This window comes from Lycium barbarum, chromosome 10, assembly GCF_019175385.1.
Source record: "Lycium barbarum isolate Lr01 chromosome 10, ASM1917538v2, whole genome shotgun sequence".
In the NCBI taxonomy this organism is placed as follows: Eukaryota; Viridiplantae; Streptophyta; class Magnoliopsida; order Solanales; family Solanaceae; genus Lycium; species Lycium barbarum.
In genome coordinates this window covers 44,454,440-44,480,133 of record NC_083346.1, presented here as the reverse complement: position 1 = coordinate 44,480,133, position 25,694 = coordinate 44,454,440, and the positions used below count along the sequence as shown (strand labels likewise).

General features: G+C 37.8%; 2 protein-coding genes across 8 annotated transcripts in view; both read left to right on the top strand.

The window, feature by feature from the left end:
* LOC132613665 (transcription factor GTE1) lies at positions 1-17,342 on the top strand. 3 transcript variants are annotated; one of them, XM_060327793.1, is made up of 9 exons: positions 1-769; positions 1,271-1,387; positions 13,375-13,590; positions 13,687-13,764; positions 14,060-14,284; positions 14,425-14,523; positions 14,682-14,740; positions 16,756-16,906; positions 16,996-17,342. In XM_060327793.1, the coding sequence occupies exons 2-9, from the start codon at positions 1,271-1,273 to the stop codon at positions 17,200-17,202; spliced, it is 1,152 nt and encodes a 383-aa protein (XP_060183776.1). In that variant the 5' UTR covers positions 1-769; the 3' UTR covers positions 17,203-17,342. The 3 variants fall into 3 exon arrangements, with proteins under 3 accessions (XP_060183776.1, XP_060183777.1, XP_060183778.1); XM_060327794.1 differs by lacking the exon at positions 1-769 and adding an exon at positions 1,136-1,158; XM_060327795.1 differs by lacking the exon at positions 1-769 and adding an exon at positions 12,182-12,321.
* A 2,731-nt stretch (positions 17,343-20,073) lies between these two features.
* LOC132616183 (uncharacterized) overlaps positions 20,074-25,694 on the top strand; it is a 27,661-nt gene continuing 22,040 nt past the window's right edge. For 2 of the 5 annotated variants that reach the window (XM_060330791.1, XM_060330794.1), the window contains exons 1-2: positions 20,075-20,549; positions 21,092-21,376. In XM_060330791.1, the coding sequence (XP_060186774.1) occupies positions 20,274-20,549; positions 21,092-21,376 (561 nt within the window). In that variant the 5' untranslated portion in view covers positions 20,075-20,273. Of the gene's footprint in view, positions 20,550-21,091; positions 21,377-25,694 lie in introns of all 5 variants that reach the window. The other 3 variants (XM_060330793.1, XM_060330792.1, XM_060330790.1) reach the window with 2 other exon arrangements.

Sequence of the window (25,694 nt, the reverse complement as noted above, 5' to 3'; positions counted from 1 at the left end):
CCCCATTATTTCATCTATTTTAGAACAAAAGAAGATTTTTTCAAGTTGACAAATCAGGTCAGCAAAACGAAGAGTTTAAAAAATCATACATTGAAAATGGAAAAGCTATATTAACTTGTAGGAGCAATCATTGAAGTGATTTTATGATTGGTAATACTCACCATAACTAGGGTTTCTTCCGCCATTGATGCTCCTAAGAATCATTGATTGGGTGAACCAAAGTAGTGAAGACTTGAAGTAATTTCAAGAAGGCTGTGCTTTTTTACCTCTGAAACAAAGATGAAAAAGGAATTGGAGAAGAAGGGTTTTTGAGAGAGAGGAGGGAAATCTACCACTTTGGGTGAAAGAGCGCGCCTTTTTCCCCCTTCAAGAATCACGTGCGGATCACATGTTATATCTCAGTTAGTTTTCTAACGGGAGGTGGAGTTCTCAGTTAGTGAGACTAAATGTGCTCAGATTTTGCAAACTTAAAGGATATATAGTGTTCAAGGTTATATTTAAAGGACAAAGTTAAACCTAACCTAAAGATAAGGGATATTTTTGGCCAAAAACTCCTTGGTGGAAGGCCAAAATTGCCATATTGAAAGGTTTGGGGGGTCAAACTAGAAGATGAAGAGGAAATAAAAATAAAGAATGTCCGCTTGATCGTAGTGGTTAGATGTACTTGAAGCAACTAGTGCAAGTGCGGCGACTGTTTCCAGCGTTACATTCGCCAGCGCCGTAAGCTCCTTCATCCACTCTAAGCTCCACCATCGTCCATATTTTAACGGTAAAATTCTCCTATTCACCAACAAATTGATAGTCTAGCTGATTCAACTTCATCACTCATGATCCTCCTTCAATTGCAATAAATGAAGCTGAATGTTGCACTCTACTTTAGTTTTCTTCTATAATATGTACGGCTGATATTGTTGGAGTCATGCTCTGCTTGTTCGCCTGACTATATGCGTTTACTGGTATACTTGTAATATGAAACTGCTTAGCGTGTGTTTCTATTTAATTGGTGGACTTGTGGTTATTGACATTGATTGATTGAACGCATGTCCGGTGCTCTACAGCCTATAATGGGGATGAATGGACTAGCAAATTATGCACACAATACATATTTGAGGAATAATGTGTTCTGAATTCCCATGCATCTGCAACCTTAACTACTAAGTGTGATAAGTTTCTGAAATTTTTTAATGCTATTATTGCCTATTAGCTCAAGCCACTGGCAGCTTAGTTGTGATATTCTTGAGAATCTGTAATTTGCTTGTTTTCTTATCAGATGGAAGGTGTGGATGCATCCAATTTGAACTTGGAAAATGTGGGACCACTAGTTAATGGTGGGGAAGTGGATGGTTTTAGATGCAGTATTGATGAGCTAGTCATGAAAGTCGATAAGGTACATATCATTTCTTGAACCTCTACCTTATGCGATTCTCTATTCTGTCTATTTCGTCCTGTTTTCTTTTCTGTGCAGTATACGTAATGTAATTCCGGATTCTCATTCAGTGTCTTCTACTCTTTAGTTAGTTAGCTTGTAGTAGATGAGAGATCGTTGCTCGACTTTCCGTTCTCCTTATCTATCAACGATTATGTGTCCTGCTGAGAAATTCTTTGGGCACGGTAGCAGGGAATGTGTTGACTCTGTGTAAAGTTCTCACTTCACAGCTCACCAATTTGCTAGAATTTCAGGGTCAAATCATACTCCAGTATCTACCGATGGAGTATCATACTTATGATGTATAAAGTTATGTATGTTTCTTTGAAGGTGTTCAAAAGCCTATATTTCTTTCTACCCTTCCCCACCAGTGACTACTCTCTGTCCTTCTAATGATGGAACAAAATTTTTTCTATACTTCATTAGATAAATCTTTGAGCTCTGCAATTCTGGTGAGGCCTCTATTAGGTGGTTTACATGGATTGAGTGCAGTAGCCGATATACAAGCAAAATCAATATTGATGAGGATAATCTCATATGGGTCTGGAACGCTCTCGTACAGGCCTAGTTCGGAACAAGGAATCTATATAGATGATGGGAAAGGAAAATACAATCATACACATACAAAGTCTATCAAAATTACAATGTTTATGGCCGCTTTGTAAGAATAGAAACTTGGCAGAGAGATAGAGAAGTAGCTATAACCGTTCCTGAAGTTGCCTACAACAAGTGATGGGAGATATCACAGGGAAAGTTCTTTTGCTTCCTGGGAAAGCGACATTGTCCAAAGCTCAACTACATACACCACCAGTCCAAGGCGTATATCAAGATGGGGAAGATCCTTCAATAGCCGAAAGGACTCGCAGTTGCAGTTGAAGTTGAAGTTGAAAGCTCCAATAGGCAATTCCTATCCAAATGCCTAGTAGGGTGCTTCAGTGATCCTTTCAACATCAGTCCCAATCTAGGCACAATTCAATAAAGGTTCCTTAACAGATGGAAGTTTAGTGCAAGACTTAAAGTTACCTCACTGAATCACAACCAGTTCCTCTTTGATCTCCCATTCCAGGCAAGAAGCAATGAGAATCAAGCCAGACTAATGGTTTTGGAATGGCCGACATTTAATGTTGGATTGATGGTCGTTGGTGACCCAGTCATCTTTGATGAGTGGAAAGCCGGACCATCACATAAAAGCTTTTGGAATCCCACTCCACTTATGGTCTATGGAAACTTTCCATACAATCGGAGAGCTTTGCAGTTGCTTTGTTGGTACTGACGAAGACACCAAGAACAAAACTAACCTCTTCTGGGCAAGAATTTGTGTTAAGAATGATGAAGATTCACAACAAGAGAAAGTAAATATTGAAGTTGGAGATTGGAAATATGAAATTACAATTTTGCCAGACATAATTGTGAAACTCAGACCGGTCGGAGGAGGAAGCTGCATACCTTAGGAGTGTTGGAGACAAAAGCCTTGATTGATGGAATTGGTACATCTAGCTAACAAAAAGCAGTCGCTGTCACAACATAAAATGGGCACATGGGAGTACAAGTGGACTCCTTAAATCCAACGATTAGAGCCAGTCTATGTAATAATAAATCAGTCCAAAATTTGGACCAAGAATATTATGATGTAGGCCCAAAGATCAAAGCCCAAAAGAAAAGAATTAGAACTTATTGGAGAGAGGCAGGGCTCCTTAAGTCCAATTCATCCTTAAGTCCAATTCATCTGCCAACCGGTTTTTAGCATTCTAATGTCGAACCCTAGACTAACTGATGAAATTTCATCCATACACAACATCAGTGTATCTCCATCAATTCTTTCTGCTGAGACCATGTGTGATGACCATTCTGATGCAGATGATGAGGCCAATCCTAAATTTTGTTGCGGAGTGATTTCAACATCGGGGAGATTACTAGTCAATCACTCCTTTTATGACTTCTCCTCCCATTTTGATACTCTCTCTCTCATGACATAAGGTTGGATTGCACTCTCATACTATTCAAAATCCACCGAGCATGAATTTTTGGATATAATCCTGCATATGGAGCAAAGACGGCAGTTGCAACTACAACAAACATATTATCAGGCAAACAAACAAAGAAAAAGAAATCAAATAAGGAAATAGAGTCAGAGAAATTAAAATTATTGGTGAATTATGATGGGGTGAAAACTCTAAAAGAGGGCGTGATAGCACTGAAAGGGGCAGGTTGCATAAACCTCATTTCAGAATGAAGTTGGGAGTACTTAGTTGGAATGTGCGGGGAGTTAAACAAAAGCAATAAGAGGGGAACTTTGAAATCTTTAATTTGCAAACCGAAAGTTGATATAATGTCTTTAAGAAATCAAAATTGTGAAATGAACTACTTTAGTAAAAGACTCATTTCCTTCACTATTTCTGATAGCTTCTAACAAAGAAGCAACATTAGCTCAATATAGAGACAACAACTGTTGGACACCAATTTTTTGGAGAAGCTTACAGGATTGGGAAGTTGATGATTTTCTTTCTGTCTTAAAAAGATTGGGACAAAGTTCTTTGGTGGTAGAATCTCAAGACAGAATCCTCTGGGGCAATTCTAAGGAAAGGATTTTCACTGTGAAGGAATGTTACAACTACTGGAGTTCTCAAAATAGCCTTTTAGAGGTCTGGCCTTGGAAACCTGTATGGAGAACCAGACAGCCTCTCAGAGTTACTTGCTTCACTTGGATTGCACTGAAGGAAGCATGCCTAACACAAGACAATCTCAGGAGGAGAGGTGTAATCGTCGTCAACATATGTGCCATGTGCAAGCAGACCAATGAAAGTGTCAACCACCTATTTTTGCACTACCTTGCAGCAGCTAGCCTTTGGTATTTCTTCTATTCTATGCTTGGTCTCCAATGGGTAATGCCCTTCAACATCAAAGATGCCTATGCTAGCTGGATGCTCTGGAGGGTTGACAAATCCATCAAAAGGATCTGGAGAATGATCCCAGCAGTAATTTTTTGGACCCTATGGAAGGAGAGAAACAGTAGATGCTTTGATGGAATCTCAACTCCTATTTGCATTTTAAAGTCTAGGTGTTTAGTTAGTCGTTTCAGTTGGCACTTTTTTGCCCCTCTTTTCAGTTGGCACTTTTTTGCCCCTGTAAACAGTGTGGATAACTTTCTAGATTTTGTTAGCTCTCTTTCTCTAGTACAGTAGAGTTGGGATTTCTTTAGACTGTTTTACAGGTTTTTGCTAAGTCTGCTTCATGTTTTGTTTGAAGCAGCTTTTTGCTCATCTTGCTCATCTGTTACCTTGCATCTTCTTGATGCTTTTCTAATGACTCTTCTTGATGCTTTCTAATGACATTTTATTACTTTACCAAAAAAAAAAAAAAAATGTGAAATGGACTACTAGATTATCACAGTTGGTGTTAGGAACTAGATGGTTGGCTGGGTTGAATCACAATCTTTTGGCAGTAGGGTGGGGTGATAGTACTATGAGACGAGAAGGTGGAGTTGTATAGGAGTGCAATGGGGATCTTAGACAATTTCTTATATACCGGAAAGTGTCCAGGAGGATTTCAGAGGTTAATGACCCTCACACCAATCCTGATAGAGAGGAGTTGTGGGATGAACTTGCCGCAATTAGAGGACTGTGGAGTGATTAGTGGGTGATATGATAGGTTTATGATTTTAATGTTTGTAGAGAGATACAAGAGTGAGAGGTTAAACTGCACCAGAAGATCCAAAAGCAATGAAAGGTTACTCTGAAACATTGAGGATCTGTGCCTCGTCTACTTGCCTCTTCAAGGCGCAGCCTTTACTTGGTCTAGGGGTAAAAACACACACCAACATTAAGCATAGACAAGTTCCTAATAGCTAATGAATGGAGTGACACTTTTAGCCTTTTAGGAAAGTAAAATAGATGGTTCTCCTAAATGTTATTTCACATGATAAGCCCATAATGCTAGAAAGTGGAGACTGCAAGTAAACTCCTGGTACTTCAAATTTAAGAACATGTGGCTACAAGTAGAAGTGTTTTTTTTATTTTTTTTTATTTTTTTTTATTGAGGTAACAGCAAGTGGAACAAGCCACAGAGAGCTGGCCACTTACTCTAGATGAACTATCCGTAATAGCAGAACTAAAGACAGAAATCCGAAAGCTAGCCATGGTAGAGGAGACATCATGGAGGTAGAAATTTGGATTTTTTTGGCTGAAAGAGAGAAACAGGAATACAAAATACTTTTAGAGACTAGCTAATTCTCACAGAAGGACTAACTACATTGCCAAACTTAAAATTAGCAATGACTTGATTGAAGAGACGGATCAGATCAGTGTTGTAAAAGGCGCTCGCCTCATCGCCTATGGCGAAAGGCGAGGCGATAGTATATCGCCTTTTAGGTTTGAGGCGATGGAAAATCAGAAAGGTGAGAGAAAGGCGTGAGGTGAGAGAAAAGGCGAGAGGTGAGAGAGGCCAGAAAGGCGTTGCCTTCTTATTTTAAAAAGAAACAGAAGAAACATAATATAATTTAAGTCATATATCGGGACCAAAGCTAGCGTTCTTACATAGCTTCTTCTATTTGTTGGTACGCAGCTACGCATGTTCTTCTTCAGGTACGCTTCTTCTTCTTCTTTTTTTTTTTTTTTTTTCTCCTCTGCTTCGGGAAAGGCTTCTTCTTCAGATTCTTTTTTTCTTATTCCGTTTTCTTCAGTTCTTGTACGCAACTTCTTTCCTCTGGAATTAAAGAACTTGTAAATCTTGAAGATCTTGAAGAAGAATTAGAAAAGGCTTTTAGTATTGCTTGGCTTTTAGTATGGGCATGAGGATCTTCACTTGCATCACCAGTAAACTGACCTGACTTGACTGTTGAATGGTCTGCATCAAGCCTATGTGAATTTCAAAGTTATTTACTGCCATGGTTTCCTCACATTTGATTCTCCTTCAAAATGGTTTGGACTGACATACTCTCAGTATTCTATCATGTCGTGGTGCCACCTCATCCAATTGTTCTTCTTGAGGTGGTGGAAGTGGGTGGTTGTTGTTATTGTTAAGCTCGTCGTAGTCCATCTCTTCTTGTGAAAAAATTTGAGATTGTAAGGCCTATTCTTTTCGCAACAACCGCAAAGATCTTTCAATTTCAGGATCGTATTCGACTAGTTCTCTTGAAGAGGAATGGGCCATACACTTCCGGAAATCTCTATACAAAATTTGAAATAATTAGATAACTAAGAATGATTCTCAAATTAGTAGTAAACAATTAATTTGTAGTAGACTTTGTCAATCCCCGGTAACGGCGCCAAAACTTGACGAGTCTTTGGCGTATATATAATTGTAATTCACACTATGTTAATGATAGTATAGAAAGATGTTGATCCCACAGAGATTGATTTACCTATCTACAGACGTTTCTTGTTTTAATTACTATTTGATGAAATCGGAAAGAGTTGAGTAGTGAGTTAACGGACTAAAAACGCGCAAACAGAGCAATAGAGATATATTTTTTTCTCACAAATATAATAAAAAGGTGTTGAGAATTTGACTTCACATGATATTTTAATTATAGAGTAAAATTATTTATTCTTCAGTTTCTATTTCTGACGAATGTATAATACCTCTCACGATTATATTTATATATTATTACTGAAGTTGAACAATTGAATGTACTCTCGGTTATACAAATTAATCGCCAAATAGTAATATTAAAGAACTAAAAATTATATGCTTGAATTAAAGCAAGCTCTTTTTAGTAAGTCCCTTTCGGTTACCTTGTTATAACTGGTTATTACACTATTCGCCTTTTTCGATTACAAATAAGTGTAGAATCACTTATAACATTAAAGAGATAGATATTACTAACTAAATGTTAACAATCTATCAATACCACAGTTAACGGTATTACATCTTCGCCTCTCTCGATTACAGAATCTGTAAAATAGTAAAAGGTTAATATGTAGTACAACACTGGATCATTTCATACCACTTACCTGGGCCTTCCATTGGGTACCAGATTTAAATCTTCAGAGATATGGAAGGGGTAGTGGAGAAGTTTGAGAAAAGATTGGCATCATGGCAACAACATTATCTCTCTCTTGGTGGCAGAGTAACACTGATCAACAATGTGTTGGACAGTATCCCCACCTACTTTATGTCGTTATTTCCTGCACCTTTTGAGGTCCTTCAACAACTAGACAGTCTCAGATGTACATTTTTGTGGAAAGGTGACATCAAATCACATAAACTCTACTTGGTGGAATGGGAGAAAGTAATTCTTCCCAAATCCCTTGGGGGGTTAGGGGTGAAAGACTTGGCACTTCACAACAAGAGCATGCTCCTTAAATGGCAATGGAGATAAAATCAAGATGGTATGGGCCTTTGGAAGGAAGTGATACAAGCCAAATATGGTAATGATAGTCACTGGGTGACAAACTCCAGCAGGTCACCTCATGGATGTGGACTGTGGAAGGGGATTAGGAACATGTGGACTGATTTTGCTCTTAATACATCCCTTCAGGTGGGCAATGGGAACCACATCCTTTTTTGGAAAGATCTTTGGACGGGGCAGAGTACCTTGATGGAGGCTTTTCCTAGGATTTTTCCTATTGCCTCTAATCCTGATTCTACTGTTTCTCAGAACTGGTTGGGGGGCACTTAGTGCCCAACTTTGAGAAGAAACTTGAATGATTGTAAGTTTGAAGAGTTGACATACCTTCTTGGCAGCCTACATCACACCACATTCAATCCTCAAAAGAGGGACATGATCAGATGGGGTAATAGCAGCGATGGATTTTACACAGTTAAAGACAACTATCAGCTCTTGAGCTCTAATTGATCAGTGGCCATGGAAGCTTATTTGGAAGATTAAACTGCCTCCCAAAATCAGTGCTTTTTGCTGGTTAGGGTAATAGCAGCGATGGATTATACACAGTTAAAGACAACTATCAGCTCTTGAACTCTAAAAAAGCTCTAATTGATCAGTGGCCATGGAAGCTTATTTGGAAGATTAAACTGCCTCCCAAAATCAGTGCTTTTTGCTGGTTAGCACTTAATAATGCTTGCCTAAATCAGGACAACCTCAACTAAAGAAAGTTCCATTTAGCTAATAGGTGTTATATGTGCCTAAACAGTCTAGAAACTGTCAACTCACCTATTCATCCATTGCCCTGTGGCATCAGAAATTTGGTCTATGTTCGTTGCCCTCTTTGGTCTCCAATGGGTCTTACCAGCCAGTCTCAGAGAGGTTTTTGTCAGCTGGAATTCTTGGAAAGTTGAGAAATCCATCAAAAAAATCTGGTCTATCGTTCCAGCTACTATTCTGTGGTGCTTATGGACAGAGAGGAACCAAAGATGCTTTGATGGTATCTCAACTATAAGTTCTGAATTCAAGACCAGGTGCTTAGTTTCCATTTTTGTTGGGTTAATCTCTCTCCTGTGTATAACCCCGATAGCCTTTTGGATTTTGTCAGCTCCTTTGTACCTTGATAGGTTTTTTTTTGCCCTCTAGTGGAGCTGACACTTCCTACTTTGGTAACCTGTGCATCCGCTGGATGCTTTGTTATTAATATAACACTTATTTCATCCAAAAATATGTAGTACAATATAGATAGATGTTTACAATTTTTTTTTTCTTTTTTGATCAGGTAAAAGTTTTCATTGATATTAACAAGGCTAACTTGGCCATATACAAGGTGTATACCAAAAAAAGGAGAAACCTAAAAGATGTGGTTCTCTCCAAACGTCACCCAAGCCTCTATACAAACGGGAACTACATGGGTGCACCAAAAGAAAATAAGGGATCGGAGACTACTCCTTAGTTGAGCAAAGCTCATCTCCACCCCTTCAAAAGCTCTCCTACTCCTCTCTTTCCAAATGACCCACATTAAAGCAAGAGGAGTAACATTCCACGCCTTGTGCCTTCTTCTCCTAGCTCCGCTCCTCCAGCTGAACATCTACTCCTTCACGGATCTTGGCATAGTCCAAGAAACACCAAACCATCTAAAGATATCCCACCATAACCTCGTGGCTAACTTGCAATGAAGTAGAATGTGATCCACATCCTCGCCTGCCTCCTTACAAAGCAAACCCCAACTTATGCCGACAACCTTTCGTTTTCTAATATTCTCCACCATCAAAATCACCCCTCTAGTAGCTAACCAGGTGAAAAAACACACTTTCCTCGGCACCTTAGGAATCCAGACAGAAACATAAATAGCATCTAACTGTAAAGAAATAATTTTTACTATTATATAGCATCCGTCATTTTCGCAACACAAGAAAAGTTACTCCATACTGGAGTTAATGCTACTAACGGAAATATTCTTGTTCGTTAAATAAGAAAATAGAAGAAGTATATAAAGTGGAGGAGATACAGGCTGCTTTGGAGCAGTTATATACACACATTCAAAGAAGGAAACGGACTGTCAGATTACTTGACTATTTATGCCTTTGAAGGTAACTCAATTATGCAGTTTCATAGTTTACCAGAGCTACCTTCAATGGCCAGAAAGATCCTGAACATGGACAAGTCCGAGGTCCCATCTATTTGAATCAAGACCAGGAAGATACAGCCAATATGTGAGCCCTGCAGATTATTTTCAGGTGGCTGATGAGTTTAGATACATTTAATATGACGCAGAAGATAGTTTTGAATAGCTCATATTTTTTGTAATCTTCTGGCAAATTTTAAAATCACCTTAGAAATGCAAAGCTCTAAGGTGGTTATAGCCTTTCTTAGATGAGCTGTTTTTGATTTTGAACTCTTTAATGGTTTGTTTTTCTTTGTTGATTATTAATAAAAAAAATCACCAGAAGGCTACTAGCATAATGGTATATTAGTTCAAAAAGAAAAAAGAAAATAGAAGAAATATTCTAGAAGAATAATTTCCCTATTTAATTAAAAGTAGGAACTAGAATAATTTCCAACACTGAACGATTGAAGAAATTGTAGGAGAGAAGATTCTAAAAGTAGAAATAAGAGTATTCCTTGCTTCTTGCTCTCTAATTTTTTTCATCCCTTTAAGCAGCTCAGATTGGTGCTATTTATAGAAAAGCTTTCCTATGCAACTTGAAAAGGCGGTGAAATATTTTTACAACCTTTCCACTTTTGGCAAGTTACTCCCAAGTTGTCCCCCCTACAATCTTACGAGTGTGTTCACATTAGAATTATTTCCCCTTCTTTTATTATTTCATTTTCTTTGCCAGTGGCTTCAACCCACTTGTTTGGTCATTGGTGCAAATTGCGCATCTGTACATGCTAGACTTCCTTGTTTTGGTTAATACCCCCTCCATTTCAATTTGTTTGTTTGGTTTTGACTTGGCACGGAGGTTAAGAAAATAAAGAAGACTTTTGAATCTTATGATCTTAAACTAAAGATATGTGTCCCTTCGGGGACATCCGATACAAATCAAAAGTAAAGATATGTAGAATGTATCAAAATGTCCTTTAATCTTGGGTCTTAAACATGTCATGTGGAAAGTTGAAATTAAAGAGTTGCCAAAAAAGGAAAGAGGCATTCTTTTTTAAACGGGCTAAAAAGGAAAGTAAGACAAACAAATTGAAACGGAGGGTGTACTTTTTCTTCTTTTCTTTTTAGTTGTAGTTTGCAACTTCTTTCCTTTGTTCTCTTTTGCCACAATTCCCTCCTTAATTGATGATTTGCCACATGTCCCTCCTTAATTGATGAGTTGTTGAGAAAAATTATGGTACTTCCTACATAGAAAATAACAACTTAATTTGTATCATGGTATTTTTCTCTTATCAATGATAGTGATAAGATAATAGTGGTGACGACTGATAGTGGTGGTTGGTGATATATAACATGGCTGATGGTGGTGGTGGTTGTAAATGGTGGCTAATGGTGGTGATGATCGACTATGGTTGATGCCGTTGGTGGTAGTTGCAGTTAAGGATGGGGTAGTTGATAGTGGTGGTGGGCGGTGACAGATAGTGGTAAAAGTGGACGAAATAGTGGTGAAATGCCTTTTTTAAAAAATTCCTCGATAAGTAGTCTTAATTTTTTTTTTTGATAAGGAAGCAGTCTTAATAATATTAAGACTTTATTAGAGATTTTAAACAATTCAGATCTATTCAGACACATTAAGTGGTTACGAAAGAAAAAACAAACACTCAGACATATTAAATGGTTACGAAAGAAAAAACAAACACACTTATTGATTGAGATCCGAATAATTATGATTAAGATCTAGAAAGTGAACACACTTTTCATTAAGTGCAAGCAGATGAGGTCTAGTCATCAAGTGTTGAAAAGCTGCTCAAGGCATCAACTTGGTTGTGCAAATGAGGTAGCCTAGTATTTAATATAGCCTCCACAGTCTTACCAAAAGAATTTTGAGGAGGTATTTAGTTGCCCTACTTAATTGCTGCTCAGAGACATGGGGGACTTAATAAAGGAAGGTAAACTCACATTCCGCATTCGGTTTATTATTTCGTGATGCTTAATTTTTTTGGTAGTTATAGAGTGAATTTAAATTATTTAAAACCTGCAGCAGCTATGGTCCTTCGACTTTCTCCATCTCCTATTCAGTTGTCTCTAGCTTTATATGATCTGCATGAAAGTTTTGGCCCCTAACTCACATTCTTGCTCTCGAGGTGAATAAGATCTCAATTCCAGCGACGGTTTCATTAGATATCTTACAGCTAGAATCCCTTACCTGTTTCTGTACTTCCAGATGCTAGATATGAGCGCTTAAGTTGAAAAAAAGCCTTTTAGTTGTTTCCTTCCATTGTCTTTGTCTATTGTTAGGGGTGATGTGTGCTTATATTATGCATAGGAAGGATGTCCAAGGTACACTATTCTCCATCAATTAGTCAAGAGCAGGTGGTTTAGGAAGTCTGAGGTTACCTACAACCTCATCATTTTCTTAACCAGAATATTTTAGCATGGCAAGGAACCATATAGTTTTGGAAACAGGTGAATTTTTCATTTACATTTCACATGCCATTTGGTTTTGAAATGTGTTAAGCCAATAATATCCTAATTGGTTTTCATCGTTAGCAATTCTTGTGTGTTACTAAAGTTTTGGTAGACCTGACGAGGAAGGGCTGTCAACACTTTTGTGCATATATGCAGTCTAATGAACATGGTGATGTACTCACCATGTTTTGCAGTTGTCCATCTATGTAGGTGATGTTATTTGATATATATTGTCTTTCTAATCTTCTTAGATGTCTCTGTTTCAGAAAAAAATAATCTTCTTGGATGTCTAGTTTGGACTTTGAAGTACATCCTTGTTGAAAGTTGAAACAAAATTCCCCAAAAGCTGATCTCTTAAATATAAAGAATTTGAGATATTCTTGTAAACAATAAGTTAGACATGGACGTCATAGCATTAGTAAAAGGTTTAGTTTTTCCTTGTTCTTAGTTAGTTGGAGCACAAGTGATGGGATGATACAAATTATCGTCATGTTTGATAGCACCACACTATATTCACAGATCTATATTATTGCATAGATACTATAGTGGACTTTCCAATTTTCCAATATTTACACTGTCATCCGAGTGAAAAAGAAAAGACTATATGCTGAGAGTCTTAATTAACCTTTAAACCTGAGGTGTTAATGCACTTTTTAAGACCTGCTGTTTGGAAATGTGCATTCAGTTCTTAATACCGGTTTATGTTGGTGCACATAAGTGGTACTTATCTAGGAATTATAGCCCATGAAATCCCTCTGTCGTGTTCTTAAAAGCATGTTTTTACAAACTTTTAATCACATCCAATATTTGCAAAAACTTTCATGAATTTCAAATTCATATTTTTGACAACCATGTCTACTGAAAGTCATTAGCAGATAATAGTTCTGCTATCCCTGGGGGAATCTTTCTCTACTGCTACAATTTAGGTTTAGCTCAAAACCCCTGCAACTTCTATTCACCCATTGGTGCATTAATAACTTTTGCTTCCTGTATAAAAACATTTTCCATAATTTTTTATGTGAGTTAACTGCTAGTTGCTGTAACTTTCAGCTTGAACAAAGAGTGAATGAAGTTGAGAAGTTCTACCTGAATACAAGTATAAAGCAACCAAACACCTCAAAGAATACTTCTTCAGGAAAACAGAAATATAAGGATAAACATGTTCCGGGCTTTAAGAAGCTACAACAAGAAGCATCACGCAGAGAGGCTGCTGCGGCTAAGAGGATGCAGGAGCTTATGCGCCAGTTTGGCACAATATTGCGCCAGGCAATTCTTAATATTTGCAGTTACAATTTTGTTGATAATTTTTAAATTCTTGCTTGACCTGATACTAATTGTATATTTCTGTTCTTGATGTGCCAGCTCACTCAGCACAAATGGGCTTGGCCTTTTATGCAGCCAGTTGATGTTGAAGGACTTGGATTGCATGACTATTATTCGGTAAAACATTTGGCCTTTTTTTCAAACTTAAAAAGCCTTTTTGATTCTTTTCTACAATATGATTTTCTTATTTATGTGCTACTTTTATATGTCTGCTATCTGCTAGGCAATGTTTTGAAATTTAGTGCTGGGGATTGGGGGAATTTCTCTCGGAGGTCTCAGATATGGTTCTAACTTATCCCGCCTGTTTCTAAGTCTGGGCATATCTCTATGAATTTCTGGATCCATCTCTGGCAAAAACGACATCTCTGTTCAAGGTTTATTTGTGCAGTTGAAATGATTTTTTGTCTATCAGATTATTGACAGGCCCATGGACTTTAGTACAATAAAGAATCAAATGGAGGCCACGGATGGTGCCGGTTATAAGCATGTCAGAGAGATTTGTGCTGATGTTAGACTGGTTTTCATGAATGCAATGAAGTACAATGATGAAAAGAGTGATGCTCATCTGATGGCGGAAACATTACTAGAAAAATTTGAGGAGAAATGGTTGCAACTTCTGCCAAAAGTTAATGAGGAGGTAACTATTACTTTGGACGATTCTGTTCTTTGGTATGGCTCCCGTAATTTTTTAATATAATGATGCTTGTGTTTCAATATTCCACGTTTTTATCTGTACATATTACATGATCATCTCTTAAATCTTTCCATTTTTTCCAGGAAAAAAGACGAGAAGAGGAGGAAGCAGAAGCTCAACTGAATATGCAGCTTGCTCAGGAGGCTGTTCATGCCAAAATAGCCAGGGATCTGTGTAACGAGGTAAAAGCCAACCTACTCTTGAAGATTAGCTGTGGCTCAAAATGATGGCTCAGTAATTCCCTCAAACAAGCTTTGAGAATTCATAACGATGTCTTCTGTCTCTCATTTGGAGCTTGATCTGGCCTATGATGAGTCTGACATTATGTAACTATTCGCAGCTTTATGAAGTTGATACACACGTGGAGGAACTCAGAGAGATGGTGGTTAGAAGATGCAGGTTTGGTTGAATGGCTGAGATTCAAATCTATAGTTGTTACCTTTTATCTGCTCTATTTGTTTTCTCTTTTTAACGATTGGTGCCTCCTGGCTTCTCTCTCCCAGGGTCTAAAGTTTTGTCTGGAATGACAGCTTCAAAAATTAGTCTTGTGACATCTGGCAAACCCAAAAATTGAAAATCTGGTCAATTGTTTCGTGCATATAATTTTGAATTTTCGTGTCATGATTAGGTGGCTTTTCTATTTAACATAAATTATATAAAACTGATTAAGTAGATCTTATATTTTTGAATCTTGTTGACATAAGCCAACTCATGGTTTTTTTTTTCTTTTTTTTTTTTGAAACTGGTAACTGTGTTACCCATATATTCCAAATATGAAGAAAAATGTGGAGTTACCTCATCTTTGAAAGTAGATGAGTTACATGAGTACAAGGCTACATCTAATATTTACTTCTAAAGCTAGTTTGAGCAAGGTTGTGATGGAGATTACTTTGCGAAACTGGTTAGTGTTTTGCACCAATTATAAAATTGCTTGGGACAATAGATCCCCTTCTCAGTGCCACTCTATACTTATAGCACTGAGAATGAGCTCTCGGGTGCATACTGAAGCGATATTTGTGGAAATAAAAATGATCTTATGTTCTAGATAGGAGTCTCTTGAGCCAGCCATAGTTCTCAACACCTTAGAGTGCCATTGGTGAGAGCATCACGCAGAAGAAAAATCTTGGTAGAAGTCTTTCGGCAGAAGATCCAGGATACAATTTGTTATAGAACTCTATTGGGAGTAGCTATGTAACAAGTACTCATCTTGTATTAGAACATGAGATTCCCAAACTTGGAAACCAATAAGAACCGTACCTGTCTCATTCTAAAAATATGGTAATTTTCCCCTGATATTTCAGTATTAGTGAGACATGATCACCTAGAACTGTTTGCTATTCAGTGGGTCAAGTTGCTTATACTCTGGACTAACCAAGTTGGAACTTCATTTGAAATCTTGAATTTTTCCGGGATATGCAAACATAGCAGCTCTTGAAAGTGACAAATTGAAATGGATGTTATGCAATTTAGGCACCATGACATAGCTAACCCTATAAATACTCTCATTTCTCTGTTGCAGTAATTTTTTGATAAGTGCATTCCTCATTGATTTTGAGACCACACAATCTTGGCCAGCCTATTATGCGTGGCCGAGTCCAAGGGAAGCATGGCCTCCGTCTCCATTGCAGTATAATAATTAATCTTTCCTTCTTTAGCTGTCTAAATTGATCCTTTGATGCCAGGGGCTTCTCTAGAGCCGATTCGTTTTCACCTGTGTTGATCCACTAGTACTTTCATGGAAACTTCCTGGGAGATGCGAATTGCATCAATTGTTTGAATCTCGATTTAAGCTGAAACTGATAAATTGGTATTAAATTTATTCAATTTGGTTAGGTTGCTCTTCTGGGAGGCCAAGTGTCTTTTTCTGAATGCACATGGTATAGTTCTCCTCAGTCAACTTGGATATGTTTCTCTTGGTGCTGAGACCTTTCTATAGATAGTTTTGGGGCAACAGAATTTGCAGGTCAACGGCTTGAATGACTGTTGAAGATGGGAGTCTGATGTGTTTTTCTTAATCTTGTTTGAGTGCTATTTCATATGTGAAGCCAATTGCTATACTTAATTCTCTGGTAAATAGTGCACCTCTCTTCGAATTTGAATGTAGGTTTAAATTCACCTTTCCAATATCAATTTCTTATTCAGTAGAAATGTTCCAGCATCTATTGTTAATAAGCATTTGGTTGATCTTACCAACTTATCTGTCTCTCTGACTTGAATTCATGAGATCTTTGGTGTTGGATGTCTGTTGTACATAATTTCCGGACTAAAAGAAAGAAAACTTCCGTCTTTAGACACCATTCATATGGAGTGCCCTCTTCATGCTTTAACCTTTTTCTGTATCCCTGCTACTGTAAACTTCATCTGATTCTAGTTTCTTTGTGGCACCGATGCTAATTCTGAAATCATTACCTCAGGAAAATATCAATAGAGGAGAAGAGAAATCTAGGGATAGCTCTCACAAAGTTATCTCCGGACGATCTTAGTAAGGCGCTGGAGATAGTAGCACAAAATAACCCACTATTTCCAGCTTCAGCAGAAGAGGTGGAACTTGACATTGATGCTCAGGTTATCACAAGACTTAAACATCTCCCCTATTCAAAAAAATTTGTATGACTCTTGTATATTCTTATCAGTTATCTTTGTGGTTTCTGTAGAGTGAATTGACATTGTGGAGGCTAAAGTTCTTCGTCAAGGATGCATCAGAAGTTCAGGGCAAGAGTTCAAGCAAAGGTGACAACAGTAACTCAGCCAATGTAGCCGCTAGTAATCCTAATATTAGTGCTGCCTCCAAAAGAAAAAAGGAGATTTGTGATGCTCTTGTTAAGAATGCCAAGAAACGAAATAAAAAACCCTCTAAATGAATTTGTTTATGAAACAGGCTGCAGCTTAGGCGTGCAGTTCATGTGTATCATCATCTGAAGAAAAAGTTTATTTGTCTAATCATGTTCATTCACAACTGAATGAATGAATGAATGAAAGAATGAGACATTTGAAACGAAAAGTGACTAGTTTTCAAGCCCTGTAGGAGAAAAAGGAAATGATGTTGGTGTTCAATATATCTCTGAATATGTAAGTTCCACGCATCCATAATGCGCTTGCCCTCGGTGGACTTATTAGATGAAGAGGACTCTGTCTTTCTATTAGAGAATACACTTAATCTTCATGGGTAGTGCAAGAAAAATGAATTTACAATATCCTAGGTCATTCAAAACGTCGCCTTAAGATCTTCAGTTGGATGCTTATATCATTTGACATGGTAGTAGAGCTAAACTGTGGTAAGCTCGTTTTTACAATTGTTCTCTTTTCATGTTTTATTGCTCTAGGCTTTTCTCTTAATGCAGCACTTCAGGATACTCTCATCATTCCAGGCCTGCTTTAGTTTGTTGAGCCTATTCTTTTTTCTCTTAACTCTAGGCCCTTCCTTATCGAGCCTACTCTCTCCGTTGAAGTGTTTAACTCTAGGCGCTCTATTTAGCATGTTTAGTGTGATCACTCTCTCAAGTCAAGTCTACTGTTCAACCTTAAGCTTTTTTTTAAAAAGGAATAAAAAAAGAGGAATAGCAAAAAGAAAAGAAAAAGAGTAACTTCCAGTTATAAAGTATCGCCCATTGGCCTAAAAAATTGAAATATCATAAAACAACAAAATCTTTAAAATAGCCATTAATACATGTGATGCGTGAATTTAACATAAATGACAACATAAACTAGACCCACAATATCTATGGAGCCTTCTAGACATGAGTGATCGAAAAGCTGAGGACCTAACCCTCTAACATTATCGAAAGACTAAAACTGACTAGCCTCTACAGGATGCAAGGTAAGGCTTACCAAAAGGAGCTGAGGAAGTGAAGAAGAGGGTCTATTAAGTGGCAGCATTGTTCGAAGTATCAACAACTGCATTCACAACATTGATGTTGCGCCACCGCTAGGGGAGCGTGAGTACACTATCGAATCGTCTAAACCGGTGGTTATGTCCATAGCCCTTAGATCCGTTTGTCCTACCCTCTTAGTTATCTAAGGATACTCACAATTTTTTTTTTTTTAATCATTTGGCACCTCAATCGTATAAACATATCACCAGTAGCACGAGATTTCCACTCAAACCATAGATCATGACATAAGTGTTTTAACATAACATTTAACATACTTTAAAACTCATACATTTCGCCTTGAACTCGAGAAACCACATTTTCTTCATAATCATATGTATGAAACATCATAAACACACATAATTTATAATATTTCATTGTAGGCAAGACATATTAAAGCATAGATAATGCATGATTACTTATCTTCACAACCATACATTAATTTAAAATACATTGATGCATTTAAACCAACATTTTGAAGGCATGGACGTTAAAAGAAATCCTAAGAAAGGGTACATCTAAGCATACCTCAATCAAGTCCCTTTAGCTAAATGTGAACTCCAACAAGTTCGTCAATGCTCAATTTACATGACCAAACTTAATTCGATCATTACCAATTTAGTATATTCCATGTTTAATCAATAATTATCTTTGGCTCAAGCCATCCAAAACATCCAGTTCAATCTATTTAGGACAACCTAGGTTCATCCGTCCCATTCTCACACTTTTAATGGGTTATTAACAACATTAAAGTTTCTAAAATTCATAATTTTCATCACTCAATGACTATTCATCATCTTCCTTAGCTTAACCAAAAACGTTCATGTAAGGCCCTCTAAATTTTCTGTAAGTAATTTGGTCTAGTTACAGGTTTAAGGATGTAACTAATGCACATCCGACGTGTTTGGGGCCGACTCAAGGATAGCGAAGACTTATTAACAGTGTGGTCGTGAACTTAATTGATTTGGTAGGATGGCCAAAAGAATTCAACCCGGAAGAATAAAAAGGTCCAAGGTCATGCAGAGTGAAGTTCAAATATGTAACAGTGAGGTTAGAGGTCATTGCATGACCATCACATGGACCTGTTCAGGTGCCACCTGTCGCATGCCCATTGCATGGGGTGCCAGAAATATTTGAGCACCTCCATGATCTTGTCATGGGCCGCATGGGAAGCTTTAGGTGCTCCAAGTCATTTCATGTGACACCAATGTGGCTCATGGATATCGCATATGGTCCAAAACTATAAATACAATGGAGTCAGAAGAGAGAAAAAACTAACACTTTCAAGAGGAGTTCGACCACCCCTTCCAAGCTATCTTTAACCCCCTGTCTGGATGGTTGTTTCCCGCGGTTCATTAATGTATTGTTTTCAATGAAATCATGTTTGTTTTCATTATTTTTAAAATTATGTTGTATGGTGTTGTAAGCCCGTTGTAATTCCGTGATGAAATAACCATGAATAAACCCAATTTTTGTAACCACGAATTTGGTAATTTTTTCGTGGTTACATATTTCATTTCTCCATAATACCCCACCCCCACCAACCCCCACCCTCCGCCACCCACCCCATGCATGCGGGATGTGATAAGCAAGAACCCGATGAAATTATTTTATTCCACCTTGTCTATGAGATAGTAATCCCGGAACTAATTAATATTGTTATCAAATGTGGGATAAAATAATTCCGCATCTTTTCAAAATTATTACTCTTATCCCACCAATCAAACAAGGGCAATTTGCACGATTGGCCTTATCGGGGGTGGTGTTTAATTTTTACCCTCCGCTTAAAAACTCACGTACAATTTCAAACCTCCGATTTTTGTGATTTATTTGGTACTAAAAATAAAATACAGTACTACATTTTCTCTATCATTTTATTCTTTCTAAACTTAAAATCCCTAAAATATTAGCAGTAGTAATACTTAGGAAGAAGAACGTCCCAGTCACTAATTCCTGTTTGCTTTCCTCAGGCCTCCGTCCTCTTGCTTTCACCCATTTTCGGTCAAAATTAGGGGAAGGAATAGCAAATACAAGCAGAGCGAACAACACTCGGGTCGTTGACAATGAAGGAGAATAAACTGATAGCCCTAGGGTTCGAGGGTTCCGCCAACAAAATAGGGGTAGGAGTAGTAGCAATCGACGGAACAATCCTTTCTAATCCACGCCACACATACATTACCCCACCTGGCCATGGTTTCCTCCCACGTGAAACTGCTCAGCACCACCACCAACACATCTTACCCTTAATTCAATCCGCCCTACAAACCGCAGGAGTAACACCCCACCAAATAGACTGTATCTGCTACACTAAAGGCCCCGGTATGGGGGCCCCACTCCAGGTTAGACGTCTCAAAATGGGCTAACTTAGTAGGCGTTTCGCCCTGAAAACCAAATTTTTTTCACTTTATTTGGAATTTTGGAGTTGGAGTTTAAGATAAAATCGTGTTAGCCAAGAATATTTGGTTGTTTCAATGTACCCTAAGTGAAAATAGGTTTTTAGGTGTTTTTCAAATTCCCAGTTATATTTGGAATTTTCATGGGTCCTCAATAAATGGGCCGGATATTGACCCGCTCAAAAGTTACTTGGGCTGAAATGAGCTAAATTGCGGGTCATAACCCTAACATGCTCTACTCTTACTAAGTTTAAATTGTTTTAGTTGTTCCTTTATAATATTTTAGTACCTTACAATTTTTTTTATTATGTCTATATATAACATCTGAAATAAAAAAATGTTTTTTTGAAATTATATTGACGAGATTTCTGATGAGTCAATTTGGGCTACATATCAGCCCAACTTTTGATGGGCTGAGCTAATAAATGGGCTGGTCAAACTTGGGCGGGTGATGTTTTCTTGGGCTAATTTTGCAACCTCTGCTCCAGGTATCCGCTGTGGTTGTACGTGTTCTGTCTCAGCTGTGGAAGAAACCTATTGTCGGGGTCAACCATTGTGTTGCCCACATTGAAATGGGTCGGGTTGTGACCGGGGCGGTTGATCCGGTTGTGTTGTATGTGAGTGGTGGGAATACTCAGGTGATTGCGTATAGTGAGGGACGGTATAGGATTTTTGGGGAGACGATTGATATTGCTGTCGGGAATTGCTTGGATAGGTTTGCTAGGGTTCTTACTTTGTCCAATGATCCTAGCCCCGGGTACAGCATTGAACAGGTGAATTTAACTACTTCCTAAAAGTAATTTTTTGGTTTGATTTCGGACTTGGCTTCATTTGTTCTATGAAAAATAAAATATTTATTCGGAAACTACATTAAGATGGACTTCAGGATATTAAAAACAATCTGCAAACAAATATGTACAAAAAAGAGTTTAAGAAATGCTAGCCAAAGAAAAGTTATTTTACACTCTAACTAGTGATTGTTATGTATAAGAAAAATGGAATGCAACTAGTTATGCGATTCCTTGTTAGCTGTTATCCTTAATGTAGGCTAATGTACTTAGGTTCTTATTGATTTTATTGTCAGTGTATTTTGGTACTTATTAGTGCTGGTTATCTAAGCCACCACTTAATGTAGGCTAATGTACTTAGGTTCTTATTGATTTTATTGTCAGTGTATTTTGGTACTTATTAGTGCTGGTTATCTAAGCCACCACTTAGTTATCATGTTTCAGTGCATAGCATACCATGTGTTTACTCCTTTAGCTCTTATGGTGGCTCTGGAAATTCTAGATTTCCAGCTATCTGATCTAGTCTGCTTGTTTGTCACTCGTTTTATCAATTTTGCCACATCTACCTCTTCCTGTACAATTTTTGAAATTTATTGTTACATTGTATAATTTTGGTCTACCAGCTATCTAAATAAATGAAGGCAGGTAATTAGCCAACTTAAAATAGAAAGGAACGTTTGCAAGAAGTGAAGGTTACTCTGGCTATTATTTAAATTTGATTAGGAGAGAACAATCGGAAGAGGGAACATCACAAAAGATGTTCCTGTGTATTGCATATTATTTATGAAAGTATATGTACTAGATGAAGCTCAAATAGAAAGGATCATCATAGATTGATAAATGCGAATATTATTAGATGTTGGTAGTGGATTGCGATGCATTCTTTATTACTTCATCCGTCTTAAAAAGAATTGTAACTTTTGAAGTACAACACATTTTGTTTTTGGCAAATAAATGTCAATTTTATTCACCAAAGTAATCTTTAAAAAGCAAGTATCCAAACTAATTAGAAGTCTGAGCTAAATAGCCTCATCCTTCCATCCTATTACATCAGAGCCTCTAATCCAGTAACTAGTCTAGCCTAAGGATAGAAATTCAAACTAGACAACTCTTTACTAAGCCTACTTGTAATGCTTCCTCTACAATGAATCTCTTGCACTATCAGCTTGACAATAGCATCTTCATTTCTTTGCTTGTGCTGGAATACTCTCATGTTCCTCTCTTGCCATATGTAGTATACTGTTGCTGCCAAAGTCATTTTGTAGATGTCAGTTGTACTACTACTCTTGCACTGTCTTGTTGCCCAATCCACTTCATTCTGCTAGTTCAATGGTGATCTTGTGATCCCTTGCCATCTTGACAACCTACTCCACACCCCTGCTGATATTCTGCATTTAAATAGCTAGTGGGCTTCAAAAAGTTTCAATGCCACCTTTGTGGCCTTGATTCCAAAGAAGGTGGGTGCAATTGAACTAAGGGACTTTAGGCCCATTAGTTTGATCACTGGTGTGTACAAAATAATTTCCAAAGTGCTGGCAGAAAGGTTAAAGAGAATGATGAGCAAGTTAGTCAATAAGCACCAAATGGCATTCATAAAGGGGAGGCAAATTATGGATGCTGCTTTAATAGCAAGTGAGTGTATTGACACCAGACTTAGAGGAGAAGAGCCAGGAGTGATGTGCAAGCTGGATATTGAAAAAGCCTATGACCATTTGAACTGGAATTTTCTTATCAACACTCTAAGACAAATGGGGTTTGATTGCAGGTGGCTAAAGTGGATGGAATTCTGCATTAAAACTACCAGGTTCTCTATTCTAGTAAATGGAGAACCTGTGGGTTTTTTTCCTGCAGAAAGGGGGCTCAGGCAGGGGGACCCTTTATCCCCTTTCCTTTTCATTATAGCTATGGAAGGCTTGGACAGCATGATGAGAATTGCTTCTCAAAATAGCTGGATCAGAGGATTTAATGTGAGAAATATGGCTAATGAGGTTATGGAAATCTCCCATCTATTGTATGCTGATGATACAATAGTTTTTTGTGAGGCAAATCAGGAACATATCTGCCATTTGAGGGTGATACTAGTGGTTTTTGAAGCATGTTCTGGGCTGAAAGTCAACTGGAGGAAGAGCAGTATATTCCCAGTCAAGGAGGTGCAGCAGATCCAAGTGCTTGCAAGCATTTTGAATTGCAAGATTGAGAATTTGCCTACTGTTTATCTTGGAATGCCTTTGGGATCAATGCATAAAGCAGTGGAAATCTGGGATGGCATCATAGAGAAGACTGAAAAGAAACTAGCTCTATGGAAATTTCAATACCTATCCTTGGGAGGAAGACTCATCTTAATCAACTCAGTCTTGGATTCCTTGCCAACATATGTGATGTCCTTATTTCCTATCCCAAGCAAGGTGGTTAAGGCTTTGGACACTCTAAGGAGAAACTTTCTATGGCAAGGAAACAATGAGGAAAAAAAGTTCCACTTGGTAAATTGGGAAGTAGTTCAACAAAGCAGAATGCATGGAGGATTGGGGGTGAAGAACCTAAAATTACAGAATAAAAGCTTACTCATGAAGTGGTTATGGAGATATAATCAGGAAGATCAGGCACTATGGAAAGAGGTAATCCAATATAAGTATAGCCAAAATGGGAAATGGTGTACAAATGAGGTGACAAATACCTATGGTGTGGGGGTATGGAGGACCATTAGAGCTTTCTGGCTGGCTCTGAAGGCAAATGTTAACTACAAGGTGGGTTGGGGTGACAAGATTCTTTTCTGGAAGGAAAATTGGAGTGGACAGGGGACATTACAACTACTGTTTCCTAGCTTATTTTCTATAAGCACAAATCCAGATAGTACAATAGAGGAGATGTGGTCTCCCCAAGGTTGGAATTTGGTTTTCAGAAGACTATGTTTGGGAAATAGCATGGGTAGCAGAACTACTGACAGTAATTGGTGGATTTCAAGGAACTAATTTTGAGTCAGATAAATTGACATGGAAGCATAATCAAGATGGACTGTTCTCTGTGAACAGATTGTACAACAAGGGTTTGACTGAAATTTCAGGGAGGACACCAGGACCCTGGAAATCCATTTGGAAGAGTGTGGCACCAACTAAGGTGAAGTGTTTCACCTGGCTGGTAGCTTGGAGAGCCTGCTTGACTCATGAAGCACTGCAAAAAAGAGGAATAAACATTGCTTCATGATGCACATTATGCAAGGAGGCCTTAGAGACAAACAATCACCTTTTCCTTCATTGTAAAGTTACGGCACAAGTCTGGGCATTGTTCATTAACTTGGCCAAGGTGAACTGGACTATGCCTGAACACACTACAGACCTTCTAAGCTGTTGGATAAGAAGGGGAGGGAGCAAGAGTCAGAAGATTTGGTGGAAAACAGTTCCTGCCTGCATCTGGTGGAACATTTGGAAGGAAATAAACGACAGAATTTTTAAAGGCAGAGAAAGTTCATTGCAGAAGATCCAATGGAAGGTCTTTACTTCATTAAGTTTTTGGTGTAAAGAACAATACGTAGAAGAGGAAGTTCAATTAGTGGACTTTTTAGGATTACTGTAAGTATATCTCTTTCAGTAAAGTGTAAATTTTTGGAGGTGGCCAGCATACCCTTAATGCTGAGACAAAATTACCAGTTTCAAAAAAAATAGCTAGTGGGGAACAAGCAGAGACAGTCAACCATCTTTTTTTGCATTGCAAAGTGACAGACCAGTTGTGGCAGTTCTTTCTCAAAATGAAAAAAATCAAGTGGGTGAAATCAGGAAGTATAAAAGCAGTAATGAAGTGTTGGAACAGAGATGGTAATGCAGCGAAGGAGGAGAGATGGAAGATTGTCCCAGCAAGCATATGGTGGATTCTTTCGATTTTGGAATTACCAATGGAGAACCTTTCACAAAAAATCTCTCAAAAACGAAATTCGTCGATTTCAATTCAAGGTGCACCTTGCTTTTTTTTTTTTTTTTTTTTTTTTTTTTTTTTTTTCAGGTAGCTTTTTCTTACGCCTATTTAGCTAGTGGGGCATTGGTCATAGCCGAAATTCGTCGAAGGGATAAAACCAAAATAAAGAAGAGAAAGAAAAGTTTTTTCTTCCTTTCAATCCAAGTCGAGGTAATAGTTTCTATGGTAGGGCTAATGAGATTTCTTTTGCTTAAGGCTAGGCGTATAGATAGGTTTCTGGATCTCGAGATTCGTTTCATTTCTCTGGCAAGGAATAATAAAAAAAAACTGGGAATAGCTGATTCTAGATCAATATCAATAAAAAGCAGGTTTTAGGGCAAGTGAATTCTTCAGTCTG

Coding starts and splice junctions, on each gene's coding strand:
- LOC132613665 (XM_060327793.1), top strand. CDS start 1,271: ATGGAAGGTGTGGATGCATCCAATTTGAACTTGGAAAATGTGGGACCA. Junction 1,388..13,374: donor TAGTCATGAAAGTCGATAAG/GTACATATCATT, acceptor TGTAACTTTCAG/CTTGAACAAAGAGTGAATGA. Junction 16,907..16,995: donor AACTTGACATTGATGCTCAG/GTTATCACAAGA, acceptor TGGTTTCTGTAG/AGTGAATTGACATTGTGGAG.